General features: G+C 45.7%; 1 protein-coding gene across 13 annotated transcripts in view; it reads right to left on the reverse strand.

Annotated features, from left to right (window-relative positions):
- LOC100058633 (carboxyl-terminal PDZ ligand of neuronal nitric oxide synthase protein) overlaps window positions 1-17099 on the reverse strand; it is a 286431-nt gene that overhangs the window by 78507 nt on the left and 190825 nt on the right. For 7 of the 13 annotated variants that reach the window (XM_070267909.1, XM_070267905.1, XM_070267906.1 and 4 more), the window contains 2 exons: window positions 14201-14293; window positions 2735-2808 (listed from right to left, as the gene is read on the reverse strand). In XM_070267909.1, the coding sequence (XP_070124010.1) occupies window positions 2735-2808; window positions 14201-14293 (167 nt within the window). The remainder of the gene's footprint in view (window positions 1-2734; window positions 2809-14200; window positions 14294-17099) is intronic. The other 6 variants (XM_070267908.1, XM_070267904.1, XM_070267911.1 and 3 more) reach the window with 1 other exon arrangement.

The following is a 17099-nucleotide window of genomic DNA, read 5'->3' on the forward strand; positions in this document are numbered from 1 at the left end:
TGTCCACCATGGGTGATCCTGCTGCTATTTAAAGTACAGGTGGCATAGATTTCAGCATCAGAGCAACAAGCAGCTGCCGCAGTATGACAACCGACAGGACTGTCTCCTACAAGGAAATAAACCCGGGCCTCGGCAGTGGTGGTCTAGCTTAACCACTAGACCACCAGGGCTGGCTACATACCTTTTTGAAGGGCTAAAATTAAAAAGACTGATGATACTAGATGTTGGCAAAGATGTAAAGGAACTGGAACTCTCAAACACTAGTAGTGGTACAACCACTTTGGAAAACACTTTGGCAGTTTTGTAAAAAGTTAAACATACACCTACCATATAGTCAGTCATCCTACTCCTGGATATTTACCAAAGAAAAATGAAAGCTCATGTCCATACAAAGACGTGGAAATGACTTCGAAGCTTTCATTGTAATATCCAAAAACTGGAAACCACCAAAATGTACATCAACCTGGGAATGGCTATTCAAATTGTGTTATACTCATACAATGGAATACTATTCAGGAACAAAAAGGAATAAGCTATTGATACACGCAATGCCAAGGAATGAATCTTAAAAGAATTACGCTGAATGAAAGAAGCCAGGCCAAAAAAAACGTTATACTGTATGATTCTATTTCTACAAAATTCAAGAAAGCAGAAACTCATCAATAATAACAGAAGGGAGATCAGTAGTTGCCTGGGGCTGTGGGGGGCACGAGGGAGGGAGACGGAGCAGGGCGATGTGAGAAAAAGACTATAGCTGGGCACAGGGAAACTTTCAGGGGTGACATTTGCTCATCATCTTGATTGAGGTGATGGTTTTAGAAGTGTATACATATGTCAAAACTTACCAAATTACTCACTTTAAATATGGTCTACTTTTGTACGTCAATTATGCCTCAATAGAGTTGTTATAGAAAAATAAATAAAATCAACAGCTTGCTTGGTATATGTTAAAACTTGGGAGAAAGTCCTTCCTTTCCACCAGGAAAAGGTCAGATTCAGATTCATAACCAGAGGTCGCTTTTGTACATATGTGATGCCACCGTAAAAAACAAAACCAGAAAACTGAGAAACTCTTGTTTTTCTTCTTCTCCCCAAAGCCCCCCGGTACATAGTTGTACATTTTAGTTGTGAGTCCTTCTGGTTGTGGCATGTGGGACGCCGCCTCAGCATGTTGACGAGCAGTGCTAGGTCCACACCCAGGATCCAAACCGGCAAAACCCTGGGCTGCTGCGTCAGAGCACAGGAACTTAACAATTCAGCCACGGGGCAAAAAACTCTTAATTTTACTACATGCAAATGATAAGGGTTGGTCCAGTCACATCCTTCAAACTCAGTTCTGATGCAATCTGCTTCCTGAAGCCTTTCCTTATCACTCAAGTAGAAAGTGATGATTCCCTCCTGTGAGTCACCATAACACTTACGTTAATTTTCAGATATTAATTCAATACATTTATCCATCCACCCATCACACATTTATTAAATGCCTCATATAGCCAGACACAGGCTCGGCACTAGAAATACAAGTGAGTTGGGCATAGTTCTTCCCCTCAAGAGCGTCAGAGTCTAGTGACAAAAAAACTGACCTTTTTTTTAAAGTAATGGTAACACACTATAACAACAATTTCAACCAAGATTAAAAAGTTCAACAGGAACACAGAGGAAGAAATTCCTTTTGTCAGACACACTGTCTTGTACCACAGTGATTTTTCTAGGACTCCATTTCCCTACTAGACTAAAACTCCCTGAGAACAAGGGACCATGACTAACTCATTTTAGTCATCTACTAAATTCCCTAGCACATACCTGGCCATGAGTATGTTACTATGTGTTATTTGTTTGAATGAATGGAAATTCCATTTCAAAGGCATCTCCTCTTTGACTAGAAGGTAGGGCCACCATGCTGCCAGCTGCTCAGTTAAGTCCCAGCCCTGATCCATTTTGTCACCCAAGGCAAGTAATGTGAGAGGAGACAAAATCAAAACTTAAATCTCAGTTCCCCAAATCCCAAAAGCATAGGAGACACCCATTCTCGCAGTGAAGAAAACAGGAAGGGGGTAGGGTAGGGCTTGATTAGCAGAGATGCAGGACAGAAGAATGACGCCAGTGACTCAAAGTCCTGCCATGAGTCCCAGGAGGGCCCTGGCCTTCTGTATGGCCCAAGCTATGGGGCATTTCTCTGGCACATGGATGGAGGTCATCTAATCTCTATAGGAATCATACCAGTCTCATTGTGAAAACAGTTTCTGGGGCTTCTATTGGTGACTTTCTCCTTTCCCAGATGATCACAAACCCTTTACCTACACTCAATTTCTGAAGGGGCAGAAAGGTGGAACAGACAACAACCGTGGGAAATCATAAGCATAGGGTGATGGAAAAACCCAGCTCTCTCTCTCTGACCAACATATACGCAACTACGAAATTTCAGTTAAGACAAAACTAACACAAAATGAAAAGGTCTCAAATTACAACTGAAAGATTTGGATTAAACTCCAAGCAGAAATCCTTCATAGTTCCCTTAGTGCAATTGAGCATAGGAATTTTCCTTTCAATCCTAAAGATAAAGTAGATTTGCTTCTTATACTTACATCTACAGAAACAACACGTCTCAGAAGAGAGAAGCAGTAGAAATTTATTTTAATATGTCTCGATCCACCAGCCCGACAGATGGCTCCAGGAGACGACAGGTGGGCCCTGGGGCTCAGGGACCCTCCCGAGCATGGCACTGGACTCTTACCTGTAGATAGGGTCCTGCATCACCAGCATCTTGCTCTCATCCCATGTCCACTCCTTTTTCTGCAATAAAAAAAGCTGTAAATGAATAAGTTAGGCTTGTCCTCCGCTACAGAACCAGGGCACACGTTGAGTGACTAATGCTTATGCAAACACACGCCTTTGCTCCCGGTCTGACTTGTTCCCTCTAAGAGGCCTAGAGTTGATTGCTCCAAAAGGACAAGTGGAAAATGTCATGTCTGGTCTGATCAGTTTCCTTCAAGCACTTTAGGAGAGTATCTCTCTAGGGAGCAGAGGGTAGATAGGAGCCAAGGCAGCCTCAGGGGACCACAGGCCGACAATAAACTAGGATTTCACGGAGAAATCGCCAAGAAAAAAACAGATTATACATTACTCCAGAGAAGTAGGAGAAGCAAGAGGAACAAAAGGGAAAAGGGGGCAAAGAGGCTGTGAATGATGCTGTTAAATGCACAAGAAATGCAGACCCCTTCCTCTCTCCCTTAATAGGTAGGGGAAGCCTGGACACAAGCCTGGCAAGTTAACTAGTATATCTGCAGTTACCCACAAGAGGATATTCACTCTGGCTGTGAACCTAACTACTGTGAACACAGAGGAGACCCCTGAGCAGCTGGGGATGAAGACAGGAATGGGAATGAAGGGTGGGGAGAGAGAGAATTCAAGGGCAGTACTGGAGACGCCAGATGCTCGATCAAGTGAGTAGCACCCCAATGTGTTGGGGAAGCAATGGGATCAGCAGCTACCACATGCCCTCAGGTCCCACCCACAGGTGCAGGGACAGAGAATCCTGCTTCACCTTCACTGGCCTTGTCACAGAGGCAGTGCTGTCCAGCACAACTGGGGAAAAACACACTCATCTCGCCATGAAAGAGAGAATAGGGGTGTGGGGTGCTCGTTAACAGCAGGGCTGAAATTCCCATCTCGGTGGGGACGGTGGGGCACCTTGTTACAGGATCCTGGTAAGGGGGAAGTCTAGGCTCCCCACTCAGCCTGTGCTGGCCTGGGTGGGAGTGGGGGGCAGTTTTCCTGTGTGTTTGGCTGGAAGAGAGTGGTTATTGTCAGTAACTTTTCTGCCTTGCTAGGCTTCCCCTGTCCTCCTCCTCTGGCCTGACAGAGAGCAGGCTTTCATTGGGACATCTATAGCGCTCCCTCTGCCGTATCTGGGTTGCTGCCTCCTTCAGCTCCAAGTCTGGGATATATGAGGTGAAAAGAACACCCAGGGAACTCACAGTTACGTGATTCCTTGGGTCCCCAGCCAGTCTGCCTTCTTCCACCTCTCGGAATCTTATGTTTCTTTTATAGATAACGGCCAGGGTTGTTCAATTGTACATTAGCAGGAGGAATAGGGAAAATGCATCTATCCCACCTTCCCAAAAACGAAAGTCTGGTTTGTACATTTTTTTAAACTCCAGATGCCAGGGCTCCACCTCTTTGGAGTCACTCATACAATTGGTCTAAGGTGAGGCCCGGTAACCTGCAGCTTTAACAAACACTTCAGGTGATTCTGATGAGACCCTAGGGTTGAGAGCCACTGTTCTACACCAAAGAAAGGTTCAGCTGAAACCCCCAACAGGAGGATCTCTTTCCCACACAGCATCCTCCTCTGGAGTCTCAGGCCTGGCACAGGGGGGTGGGGATGGAGGTCCCCTGACCCTCTAAAGACAGTCAACTGACTACAATCCATTTACCACTGTCCCCGGCCAGGGCCCACTCTCGGTGTTAGTCAATAAATGGCTGCTATGAATGAAACACTTGGAGGGGTAACAGCAGAGGCTGCTCTGCTCCTGGGGGAATTGAGCCTCAGTTTTCCCGTCTTATTATTAGGAAAGTCTGCTCATAAGAGTCCTTGCTGCTCTGCTGTGATTTTCACAGTTAACAGCGGAGGAAGTAACTCAGGGCACCAAAAAGACCATGAAACTGAGAAGCTGCCACATCCCTGGCCCCTTTCTGAGGAAAGCAGCCTGGAAAAGGGTTCTTTCTGAGTGTAGTTGATTTGGTTTATGCTGAGGGCATCTGATGACACCAACCTTGCTAAGCTGGCCTTTACTGACTGGGCTCAGGATCAGCACCTGGCTGTCCATGCGGGAGGTCAAGTGCCCCAGAGGGGCTGGCACAGATCTGCCCAGTCGCTGAGCTCCAGGATGAAAAGACCCAATTCTACCCAATCAAATTCTACCTGTCTTTGGAGAATATCAAGTCCTAGACTGAGCCTAGGCCAAGCCCCAGGAATGGTAGGCGGTTTTTGTGACCAGCCTTGCATCTCTCCACTCAACTGACGGCACCGCTGAGGAAGCAGAGGCATCACCTGTCAGCCCACGTCTCCTCCCAGCCTGGAAATAAGCCTCCGTTATCAGAGGCGATCTGGGCAAGACTCTTCCTGTAACTAATACATTCATCAAAAGGAAAGAATAATGAGGCAAAATAACACAGAACAACTATTTTCTTTCTCCGGAAGACCTGAATAGGAGGTTGGAGAGACCAGGCTCCCAGGGCCCCTTGTGTTAGTTCAATGAGGATGAACAACAGAAGGGTCCGCAGCAGGCAGAAAATACTTTACTTTTAAATGAGGTACCAGCATCCGTATAGACTATCCTCACAATACCCAGAAACCACTTTTCAAGTATTTTCCTTTTCTGAAAATCCCATTAAAATCCAGTCCTGTCCCTTTAAAAGTCTCAGACTAATCCTTGGATGAGTCTATCAAATCTAAGAAGGGATCAGAAAATTATCATGATAAGTCAAAGGGTTGGGGGGTAGAGGGGACTCACCAATGGTTCAGTTATTCAAGAACCTAAGGCGAATATGGTTGGAGCTTTCTAACCCAATCTCCTCACCGCCTGAATGATAATCCAAGAACTTTACAACTAAAGGGTCTCCACTCTTCCTACCCACACACTCAATACCCTTCCTACCCCATCATCTTTCAAGTAAGACCCTGAGCAGTGCAGTGTCTTGAGCAAGGTGCCCCCCTAGTTAATAGCCCAGTGAGACTGGAACCAAACTCCCTGATTTTCAGACGGGGTGGGGACTCGTCCAACTGAGGGTCGATGCAGTATCACGAACAGCTTAACTCAGAGGGAGGCTCCACGCGTCCACTCAAGGACAACTTCATCCTTCTCTCTCTCTTGTTCTGAAATCCTTTCTCCTATCTCCTCTATTTTTCAAACGTCCTAGAGAAAAAAAGGAAACACCACAAACAAACCATCCCCTCTTCACTTTTCTGTGTAAAAATATTCTATGGAACAAATTTTAGGGAAAATATTTTTTCATGAGAAGGGAAACGGGGGGAAAAAACTAACAATCTAGCTTTATGGGATTATAAATCAAAGTTGGCTTCAACCATAGGATACGAGATGTATTACGGAGCGATAATTACCGTCAAACTCAGTTTAACTGTCTTCAGAAAACACACACAGCTCCAAGTTATACCTGAAGTCAGGTTTTTTTTAAATGCTTGAAAATAAGGGCTTGGAGTCTTGGTAGCTGCATGAGGAAAATTCCAGTTTTGTTACCTGCTATCCTGAATCGGCTGTGGTCTCCAAGATATGCCAAGACATTTCAAGTCCAGATGGGAGCGGGAAGGAGGAGGTGGGGGAGAGGTCAGGAAAGAAGGAGGGACGCTTCCCTAAGGCTGTCAGCACCTCCCTGAGCGCCTTCGAGGGAAAGAGTGCCCTTCGCAGGCGTATTTACTGCACACAGCCCAGGAGGACCAGCAGGACTGAGCGAGGCTGCTCTTCCGCCTCCATCAACCTCAAGGCCAGGCTCGGGCAGGGCCTCACCGGCACCACTGGGAGCACTAGCGCTAACAACAGTGGCAGCAATGAGGCCACGAAGCTAAGAGCTCAGGGAGACAAAGATTTTCCTCCGCACTAGGCTCCGGAAATATAAAGGAATGGGGGAAAAATGTGAGTGGGGAGGGATTGCCTGGTGGAGCAGGCTGATGCCCCAGGGGCAAATGCAAGGCATTCTGCCCTACCCCAACTCTGTATGTGTATATGTATAACTCCCTTCTCTGACTTCTTGTCCGCTTTGTGCCTGCTAAAGACACTCATGGCATTGCTGAGCCTTTTAGAAAGCCTCTGAACTAGAGTTTATTGACTCGTCTCTCTCCCACACCAGTATCCCCTCTCCCCTTCTTTTTCTTCTCTATGAATTCCTTACTCCAAGGTAATTCAAAAAGTCAATGAGATATAGAGTAGCTTAACTTGGAAGGCTCTGCTTCCTAAATTGGCTAGTCAAAATTTTCTGGAGAAAGGAAGATGCGGTCACAAGAATGTATCCTACAGACCTCCAATTATAGGGAGTTTAACCAACCAAGAGCTCCAGCTGCTGCATTCTGAAATCCATCACTGTGTTTGCGCAGGGGCCTGGCTTCCCATAGGCTATTCCCAGCCAATGACAGAGTGTGCGGGGATACTAAGGCAGACTCATTCCCAGGAGACTCAGGAATTCTCCAAAGATGACTTTGGCTTCAGAACTCCCTGACGGCCTTGCCAAACCTTTCTCGGGCCGCACTGCAGTCTAAGAGACTTTCACCCAACCTTGCTTCCTTCCTTCCTCTCTCCTTCACTTGGAGGCAGACCCACTCTGAAGTCTGACAGCTATCCCAGCCTTTCCCAGATGCCTCCCCATTTTCTCCCACAGGCATTTAATCCTGTCTTGGCATTTGCTTCTTGAAGGACCTAGAATAACATAGAAAGTGAGAAGCTGAGAAAGGAAAGATATAGGGAAGTCATCTCTAAGCTGCTTCATTTTTTATTCTCACAAGAAATTTCCCAGTTGACAGGGGAAAAAAGTCCTTTCTTCCACTTAAGAATGTTTATATAATGCTTCCTTTACACTATCAAAATTGATCTCAACCTTAAAGATAAACATTGAGGCTCAGAGGAGTTAATTTACTTATCCCCACGGCCACCAAGTCCAGTGGTAATTAAAATCCAACTCATCTACCTCTAGACCCCATGTCCTCTTTGCTCCTCTGGGTGATGAATCAGATTTTCACTCTCCACTGCCGGGAAGCTCTTCACTTTTGACAGAGGGAGGGGGTAAAGCGGGGGTGCGGGAGTATGCTTTTTATAAGACCACTGAATGGGGTAAGCACATCCTTGATATAGGGCCCTTCTCTTTCCTTTATCTAATGAGTGCAGATGTCAAGTCCTCCATGGAAAGTTACAGCCATTTTGTGATTTGAAAATCTCCTGGCAGGGAACATTACCCAAGGAATTCGTTCAGAGGTAAGTCTGCCTGGAACAGTGCCAAGAACAGAAAACAGAGTCAGGGATAATTACCACAGTGATCCACCTCCTTTTGGAACCTAGAAATGGATATGGCGTCTTTGAAGCCCTTCCCTAGGAACCCAAAGTGGAGGAAGAATTTGCATTGACATTTTTGCCTATCCCTACTGGAAATTACCAGTAGGTACATCACAAAGTCTGCCAGCTTCACCGTTACTCATGTTCCAGGCAGCAATGGTGACTTCTCAAAAATTAAAAATAAAAAAGCCTTGCAAAGGCCATATTAACTTGGCTTGACAAGTTCACCACGCTTCCAGATAGAATAGGATTAGCCTGAAAACATAGCTATCACCCATTTTCAGGGACAACTTATGGATAAAGAAAACACATTTCACAATTGAAGTGCTAGTAAATCCTCACACAGTGCACGCAATTCCTACTATGCCTGTCTTAAAACTAGCAGAAAATAAAGAAGGCCTAGAAACATAACATAGTAGAGAGAAGACTGGACTAAGTTTAGCCCTGGCTCTGTCAGTAACTACCTGGGTGGCCTCAGGGCAGTCACTGGGCCTCTCCTGTCCTCTGTCACCATATCTAATCACTTAGGGGATCAGAGTAGATCATTTCTAAACTTTTTCCTAAATTTTGGTTCTATAATTCTAAGTGTCTCCTTTTCTTACCCAATTAGATCTGAGTTCTGTGTTTCCATAGTAACTAACACACTCTTCTTTGGGCAAGACACTAGTTTACTTGCCGTGCAATGGCCCAGTGACAGTACAGGCTAGAAGTCAGAGACCTTGGATTAATTAATTAAGCATTTCTTATAAAGTAGCTTTTCTCTAAAGGAGCCTGAATAGATTCATACACATACATAGCAACATGGCAGTGGGAAGAACTCGCTTGGGATTTGAGCAAGACAGGCATGGTTCAAACCTTGACTTCACCACTGATGGGACTTGAGTTCTTGGGCAGGTTGCTCAATCTTCTTTACAAAATGAGCATAAGAATGGTACCTACCTCACAGGATGGTTGGGAGAATCTAGTAAGTGTACAGTGCATCAAACAAGGCCTGGCAAACGCCAGGTGCTCAGTATCAGTGCTAGCTATTTTTGTTAGCTGTCCTGATTATCATCTCAGGGTATAATTACTTTCATCAGTCTGCTCCCTCTGGTCTTCTACATTCCCAAACAGGTGAAATAGGATTGAGAGAAGACACGGTCCCTGCCCCTAAATGCTCACAACCTATGGGAGAGAGATAAATAACTACAATGCAATTTTATAGGAGCTGTAATAGACCTATGTATGCATATAGCGCCATAAAAATAATTAATTTTGCTGGAAAAGGTCCATGACTAATAACCCTATGCATCCTACCCACTTCCTTGAACATGGTAGACACACAATAAATATTTGTTAACGAGAATGATGAAGCCTTTCTAGAATGCTGCCTTAAGGGATCCCAACAAAGTTATTGGTTTATAAGAGAAACCACATGAAACTGAGGCCCTTTAGCTCCTTCAGTAGAACAATCCTTTGAATGAAGTTCAAGACTAATCTTTCTTATTCAGACGTGCGCTCCCTAGCAAATGGTGCTATAGTGTGATTCCAGTATTACAATAAATAATCATTATTATATACACAGAAAAGATAATTACTTGGGCTTAGCAGGGAATTGAAGAAAATGCACTGATTGAGAGACATCAAAGTAAAGCCAATTATTTTAGTAGCTGCGTTCACACCACAAACACAACCTAAGATTCATAAGGAATTTGAGATTCATTATCTGCTGGCATCAGTTCAACATGGCAGCATTTTTAGACACTTGTTAATATAACCAAAAAGATGTCTTCTTACATCTCAGTGAGAGATGATCACAATATATTTGGCTACTGCCTACACTAGAATAAAGCACCTGAAGATCAGAGTCACTGAACAAGTCCTAAACATAATGCCACAGAGGTTAGCAATTTCCACTGAGGCCTTTCCATGCTTGGGAAAGGCTCTCATCCTTGTTTTTTTAAATGGGCAGACTGACAGGAGGAGAAAGAGGGAGAAGAATACGACAGTCAAAAGTAACAAACTCAACTACATTTAATCTAATTGCTATTATTTCTTCCTGGTTTAATGACATTATCATACACAAATCGTGTTCATTCATCCAGCTAGCTAACAGGCACAATAAATGAAAACACACTGTATGTGACAGGTGCCCAGGTAAGTGCTGAGCTTAGGAAGATGGCCCTTGCCCTTAAAACACCCTCTGGAGAGCAGAGAATTCCTATCAACATGCTTCTTTCCCCAGCCAGGAGGCATTCGCCAATCAGGGACAGGCAGCGGAGGGAGAGGAGGCTCGGTGGCTACTTTGGGAAATGTTTGACCTCAGAGGATCCTGTCTTACCCTAGAGGATGTGGAGCCAACAACATACCAACCCATTTGGCCTCTGGGATCTCCTTTTGAGACCAGTAGGTTCCCCAAGACCTGAATAAGTACAGGTGACACACACACACACACACACACACTGAAAAGCATGGTTCCAGAGCTGGCAGTTCAAGTTCTCACCTAATCCAACACTTCATTATCTAGTTGAAGCTCAGAGAGGCAAAAATCACTTGCTCAGACCCACACAGCCGGAGGGAAGACCCAGGACTACAACCCAGGTCTCATCTCAGTCGAGGGCTCCTTCTGGCATGTGAGACTGACCCAGTGAAAATCAGCATGTCTGCAGGAGGAGGGGACTAGTCAACATTTTGACCAACTAGTGCAGCACAGGCACTAACTAATCAGTAGAGAACGGCAGGCTGCACGTGGTACTGGTGCCCATGGCTGACTATCAGCCAGGACCGTTTCTACACCTACAGCTACACGGCAAGAGTGCTGGTTCTTAACCTGATCAGGACAGCCATCACTGAAATCTGCCGACTGCTCCATTTCCTTGCGGACAAGTGTGGCTCTGCTCTCATCAACTCGCAATTCTATAAACAGAGAGAGACACACAGAGACAGCAAGAGACACAGAGAGAGAGACACAGAGAGAGAGAGAGGTGGTATCAGCACTCAGATACCAGAGGAGAGTCACACGGGAACAAGATGACAAAGAGGGTGATTGCTGTTAATGTGCATTCATCTGTCAAGGCGGTGTAAAATGAAAGCTGTGATTAAAGGCATTATCCAAATCACAGCCCCGGCCCTGAAACGGACACCGGGCGTGGGTGGGGAAAACAAGACGGGAGGCTCCCCTTTCACAAGCCTGGCATGAGAAGAGTCAGATCTAGGAAAGACCTGTTAGATCACCTCTTTTCTGGGCCAGCTGGAGGGTGAACCCACACTGGAGATTAGCAGGGATGGAGTTTCAAAGTGAGTCACAAGGTCCCACGGACTCCCTGGGGAAGACGCTTCTCCAGCTCAGCTTTCATTTCCTTAATGGAAGGAGGCTGGCTTCTCTGCCAGGTGACACCTCAGCACACAGCTGTCCTTATGTGTTGTGTGATCTTGAGCAAAACACTTAGACTCTCTAACCTCAGTTTTTGACATGCAGAGTGGGCATTACACTGCACATGGTACACGATTCATGGGGGACAGATGGGAAATAGGACTGTCCCCTAAGGGCAAAACTATGAAGTCACCCCATAATGGATCAGATCAGAGGTGTACTAACCCAAAAGGGACAGAAGCAGCCCCAGGATAGCAGGCCTTGAAATCTAACCTATTCAAAAGGAAACAAAGATTATGTCGCTGAGAAGTACACTGGGGTGCTGGGGAGATGTAGGGATTGTCAGCCATGGAAGAAGAGATAGGGCTCAGAGAGTCAACGAGGCAAATGCTGACTGAGTGTCCAACAAACTCCAGGGACAGCATGTGCCCAACAAGGCCACTTTGAACATCCAGTGGACCCATTTATTGTGGAGCCAGAGGCCAGGAAACATTCCTGTCACGCAATTAGCTGACTTGCTCCATCTCTGTGCTCACATGACAACCTTCTAATATTCTGCCTTCTCACATCACTTGCCTCTGATAGACAAAAACGTGCTTGTCAGGCTAAAGTGGGGATCTGGTCTGAGACACCATTTCACGTCTCAAAGTGAATAAAGAAACTGGCAGTCTAGCTTATACATCAGGCTCTTTTGGGCTTTGTCAGTGTGAGTTAGCATCCTAAGGCTCATAGCTTCGAAATTGATGAGTCGGGGTTTCAGACTCTGAAAGGCTGACAGCTCAGCTGCTGGTGAGGGAGCAGTTCAGTGAGGAAACTGTTTGGCTGTTTCCTGAGGTGACTGGGTGCCATGAATGCTGACCAAGTGAAGCGTCCACAAAATTTTCCTAGCAGGACTGATGAAGAGATGAGTGATAATGGGCGTGAAAGCATCTTGGAACCTGGAAAATGCCCACAAATCTCAATGATTTTATCAGTTGGTACAGGACGGCACTGAGCTGCCAGTCTCCCCTCACGTGAAGGGCTGAGTAAAGCTATCTGACACATGCGACAAAAGCCAAGCTGGGATTCTGTCTGGCTCCCTGAATCATGAGCCTGGGTTGCACGGGCCCACCTTTTTTCTCTGAGCATCTCTCTTGCTTTTCTATTTACTGTCATCATCCATAATTTCTTTAACTGGGGCCCAGGGACTTCATCTACCTGACAGGCCTCAGCTTGCTTCAGCAGCTCTCCTGCTCAGAAACTCCTGAGGGAATAATATTCTAAAGATTGTCCCATGGCTAACCACTGTGTGCATGCACGCAAGGTGGGGGAGGGGTGGAAAAGATACCTCAGGGTAAGAACAAGATGGGGACCATGGTCCCCACAGCGGAGGCTTATAAAGTCAAAGATATTTAATAAGCGATTACAAATTCCCTACAATGCGAATTTTGAAGGAGTTAGTTCTTTATAAACAGTATACCACATTCTATGTTTTTCCTAATACTTTCAACTTCATAGCCATGAAACACTTTCTAGACCATCCCTAAAGATATTTAGGGAACGTAAGAGAACAAGTTTTGGTTTAATATAGGGGAGACCTTGGTAAATGCCCAGCCGTCCAGAGATAAAATGGGCTACCTCAGGAAGCAGTCACGTCCCCACCACTGGTGGTGTCCAATCATGCACTGGGTAAGGTCTTTTGCAAGGAGGATACAGAGAAGATTTAAACCCTTGAATTAACAAGACAACTACCCCTCAACATCCCTCTCAACCTCTTGATTCTCCAAGTTTATGTTGTCTACTATATGTGTTTCTCTTTGCCTTCCAGAACCCCTAGACTCAAGGTCTGCCGTGAGTCCCATCTGAATTAAGAGCATCTTAGTTTTGGAACCGAAGGCAGCTCAAGAGGTCTATATATTACTATGTGATGGTGCTACCATCAATAAGTATAAAACAAAGTCATCATAAATAAAAAAGGCATCAGCAGAGTCAAGAAACAAATTTTAAAAAAAGACTCTCCTCACATATCCTCAACCAACCAACCTCTTTTCCATTTCTTTTTGGAAACATACACTCCATCCTCTGTCCATTATGCAAATATAGCCTTTCCCAAGGGTTAACATCAGTCTCCCCCAACACATAAAATTAACACCAAACAGCCAAGTGTTTAAACAGCATATGCTCACTTGCTTGTCTCCCCCCAACTCAGAGGAATGCCCACAGTATGGATCAGTACCACCTGCCCCCCCCCCCAACCCACCCCCGCCTTGGCCATGCCCCAGCCTTCCCACACACTGAACGGCAGCAGTGCCTGGTTCTCAAGGGACTATTTAAATAGATGGGCTGTAACAGGACACAGGAACACGCAATGGGGCTGGATGCCACCTCAGGTGGGACTGAGGGTTGTTCCTGCAACAGACGGGGCAGCTGCTGAGGGAACCTCCTCTTGTCCACTCCCCTGCCGAACCCTGTTACTTGTCATCACTTGAACTTAAAGTACTTCCCAAGATCAAGACTCAAAGGTAAAGGTATCAAAGTAGGGGAGAGGCTGAATGCAGGGATGATAGGAGACGACCCTGTCACCCATAGGACACCAGAACTGATTGAGCCAATCGGCTCACTAGGCCATTGGCTCTGCCTCACTCTCTGCTCCAGCTGCAGCCTCTCAACACTGCTGCTGGTCAAAGCAGACCACCTCATCAGATAAAGAAAGGATTCTGTCCAGACAGTGGCCTAGAAGGAAAAGGCATCCCACACCTAGCTTCCCCACTTCCCTCTTCACCCCTGTTTCAGGTTCAGAACCACTTACCTTCTTCTTCTTCTTCAGAATCACTTTCACTCCATCCACTGAAACCATGATGCTCACTTTCTTCTTCTTGATATTCTTGGCTTTAAACTCATACTGCAAGGGAAAAGAGAACAGAGAAGCTCATTCCAATTAGATCAGTGCATCTGCACGGCTCCAGCTAGTTCATGACCTGGAAAAGAGGGCCACAGATGAGTCTAGGAAGCTGGTACAGTTCCTGGGGACATGGAGCACCTCAGGGGACAATAACAGCAGGTGGATGTCTGTAGGCAGGGGATCATGCAATCTTTGGATTGGAACAGGGACTCTGAATGATCATCAGTTTCACCAGTGAGCCATCAGGGAGGACCATAGGAAAGGACCTAACCCACCCTAATAAGATAAAAATGGAGTCTACTTTGAAAATCTCATCAGAAATCCAGAACCCTCCCTTAATAACTCCTTCTGGCCATTTAATGACTTTGTCAGGCAAGTTTTCCTTGTGTCTACCCAAACACTGCTAAAACTCTATTTGATCCTCAATAAAGATTAAGAAAATTTGGCACCAGTCTTCGATGAGGGTTTTTTAATACACAAAAGTATGAATTCTAAGTTATTCTCTACAAGTTCAATTGCCAAATTCCTTTATCTGTAGGTCAGTCTCCAAGTCTGCCCACAGCTCTGTTAGCCTGAAGGTTTTGGAGACAGAATATTCCAGAAAGGATGTGACCAATGACATTTATAAGGGAGGGCATTACCTCACAACTCCTATATTCTAAACTCCTATCTGCAATCCTGAACAGGGCTGCTTCAACCATAGTCCTACACTGCTGATGACTTCTGGCCTCCACCTCGATCTCAGATATTCTTTTATTTGTTCATTCATAGCCATTTCTTATGTTTGTAAAGATAGTCATAACTAGCAGTATAATTCTACATTTTCCTCACTGAATTTCATTCTGAGCACTTATCCAGTTTATTAAAACCATTTTCCTCTGGTCTTCATCTTCGTGTCACCACCTAACAAACTTACCTGTTGAGCTCTCTAATCAATCATCTGGGCTACAGATTAAAAAGTAGTAATACAGGACCCAGAGCCAAGACCTCCACTCCAACCCACAGGCCCTCTTCTCTGGGACCTTTCATTCTCAAGACCTTCTCCCACCACACCACCCACCCAAGCTCGGGTAGAGGCATCTAGCTCCTTGCCTGTGCATCTAAACTCTAATTATTTCTAGTTAGCATGTTGTTAGAATTAAACCTAATCCATCCTAAAGACACGAAAACATAACCTACTTTGAAAATCTCATCAGAAATCCAGAACCTTCCCTCGGCCATGCCTTTTAATACTCTGATTTTAAGAACTCAACTCAGAGCCTCCTACCCTGTCTACATTCCATCCTTTCCACTAAGATCTCAACTGATCTTACTCTGCTGCACAGAGCCACGCTGATGCCTCTTGGCTGCCTGCTTCTTAGAGACAAGGACATGACCCAGCTAACTGAAGTAAAATATTTTTCTTTATATCTTCAGGGCAGGCTCTGGTTTACAGCCGATCTGAGTTTCCAGGTGATGGCAACATACGTCACCCCGAGCCTGTGGTCACTGCGCCCAACCTACCAATCGCTCTACCCTGTCAACTACCTGCCCTTTTTGCCAAGGGCGACTAAAAGAAAAGCAAACCAGAACAGCAGACACAGGAGAAAGAGAAGAAAATTCAACCTCAGACTCTGCTTCAGAGTCTGCAAACCCAAAGCCAATTAAAAGTAACAGAAAAGGAGAGTGAGCGCATCTGACAGACGGGAGGAGGAGCATTGTTAGTACTGGAGTCTGGCTCACGGGACCTCAGTCATGTACCAAATTCCTCTCTAGGTTAGGGGCCGTCAGCGGGTGCAGGCTGGATTTGGGTCTGATTGGCATGCACTTCAGACATGCTGCAATCCGCAGTGGGTCCTGACTGCAGCATTCCGCTCAGGTGCACGGCTGGATGAATTGAAATCACCCCCGGCTGGGAGAGCCGGCAGAAGAACCTGCAAGTCGGCCGACTTTGGCCTGATGCCGACTGGGAGAGGTGAACCGGCCACACTTCCTGACCACACCTGCATTTTCCTCCGCTCACAGGGGCTTTCAGTAAACACAACCTTTCAGCTGTGCCCCCCTGGGAGACAAGTCACTAAAATCAGGGCTGCTCCTGCTAGTCAAAGGAGTGCAGAGGGGTGCGTTTTGATGAACTCAGGTGGGAGCTAAGAGCCTAAGAGTCCCAGAAACACTCAGAGGTGGACAAAATGTGTCCTAGACAGGTCAATCCTCGACTTTCATTGTCTTTGGTCTCTTCCAGTAGGTTACTCTCACAAGCCCCACATACTTCCTTCCTCCCCTCTTCTAGCAACAAAATCCAAGCAGCAAATATGAAGTACCCAGCTCTGCAAGGCACTACGTCATTCTCCCAAACCTAGTTTTAGAGAGGATACTGCCTGCTAAGACTCAGATAATCTGGTATTTCCAGAAGAATCTTGTAACTGACCATCTCTCTCTCTCTCGTTTGGTCTACCTCCTCCAGTTGGTTTCACTGTCTCTGGAACCTTTTTTAAATCAAGATCCCCCCCACCCCACACAAAAGGCTGGCAAGAGGTGCCCAGCCAACTCCTCGCCTGCATATCTGAAACCTTATCTATTTCTATAGTTCACGTTTGACAACCGTGGCCATGCCTTTAATACTGTGATCTTAAGAACTCAAAATGCAACTAAACTTTCTCTTTGGAACTGGAAAACAGCCTCTCATTCAATCGCCATGCACATATTCCCAGACGGCTCTTATAGGGTCTGTGGGCACAGTGACTACATGGAAAAGTATGACCAATGACTGCATTAGAATCTCAGGGACAGTGACAACACAGGTGTTTCTCCTCACAACAGCTGGTGG

This window comes from Equus caballus, chromosome 5 (genome assembly GCF_041296265.1).
Source record: "Equus caballus isolate H_3958 breed thoroughbred chromosome 5, TB-T2T, whole genome shotgun sequence".
NCBI classification, from domain to species: Eukaryota; Metazoa; Chordata; class Mammalia; order Perissodactyla; family Equidae; genus Equus; species Equus caballus.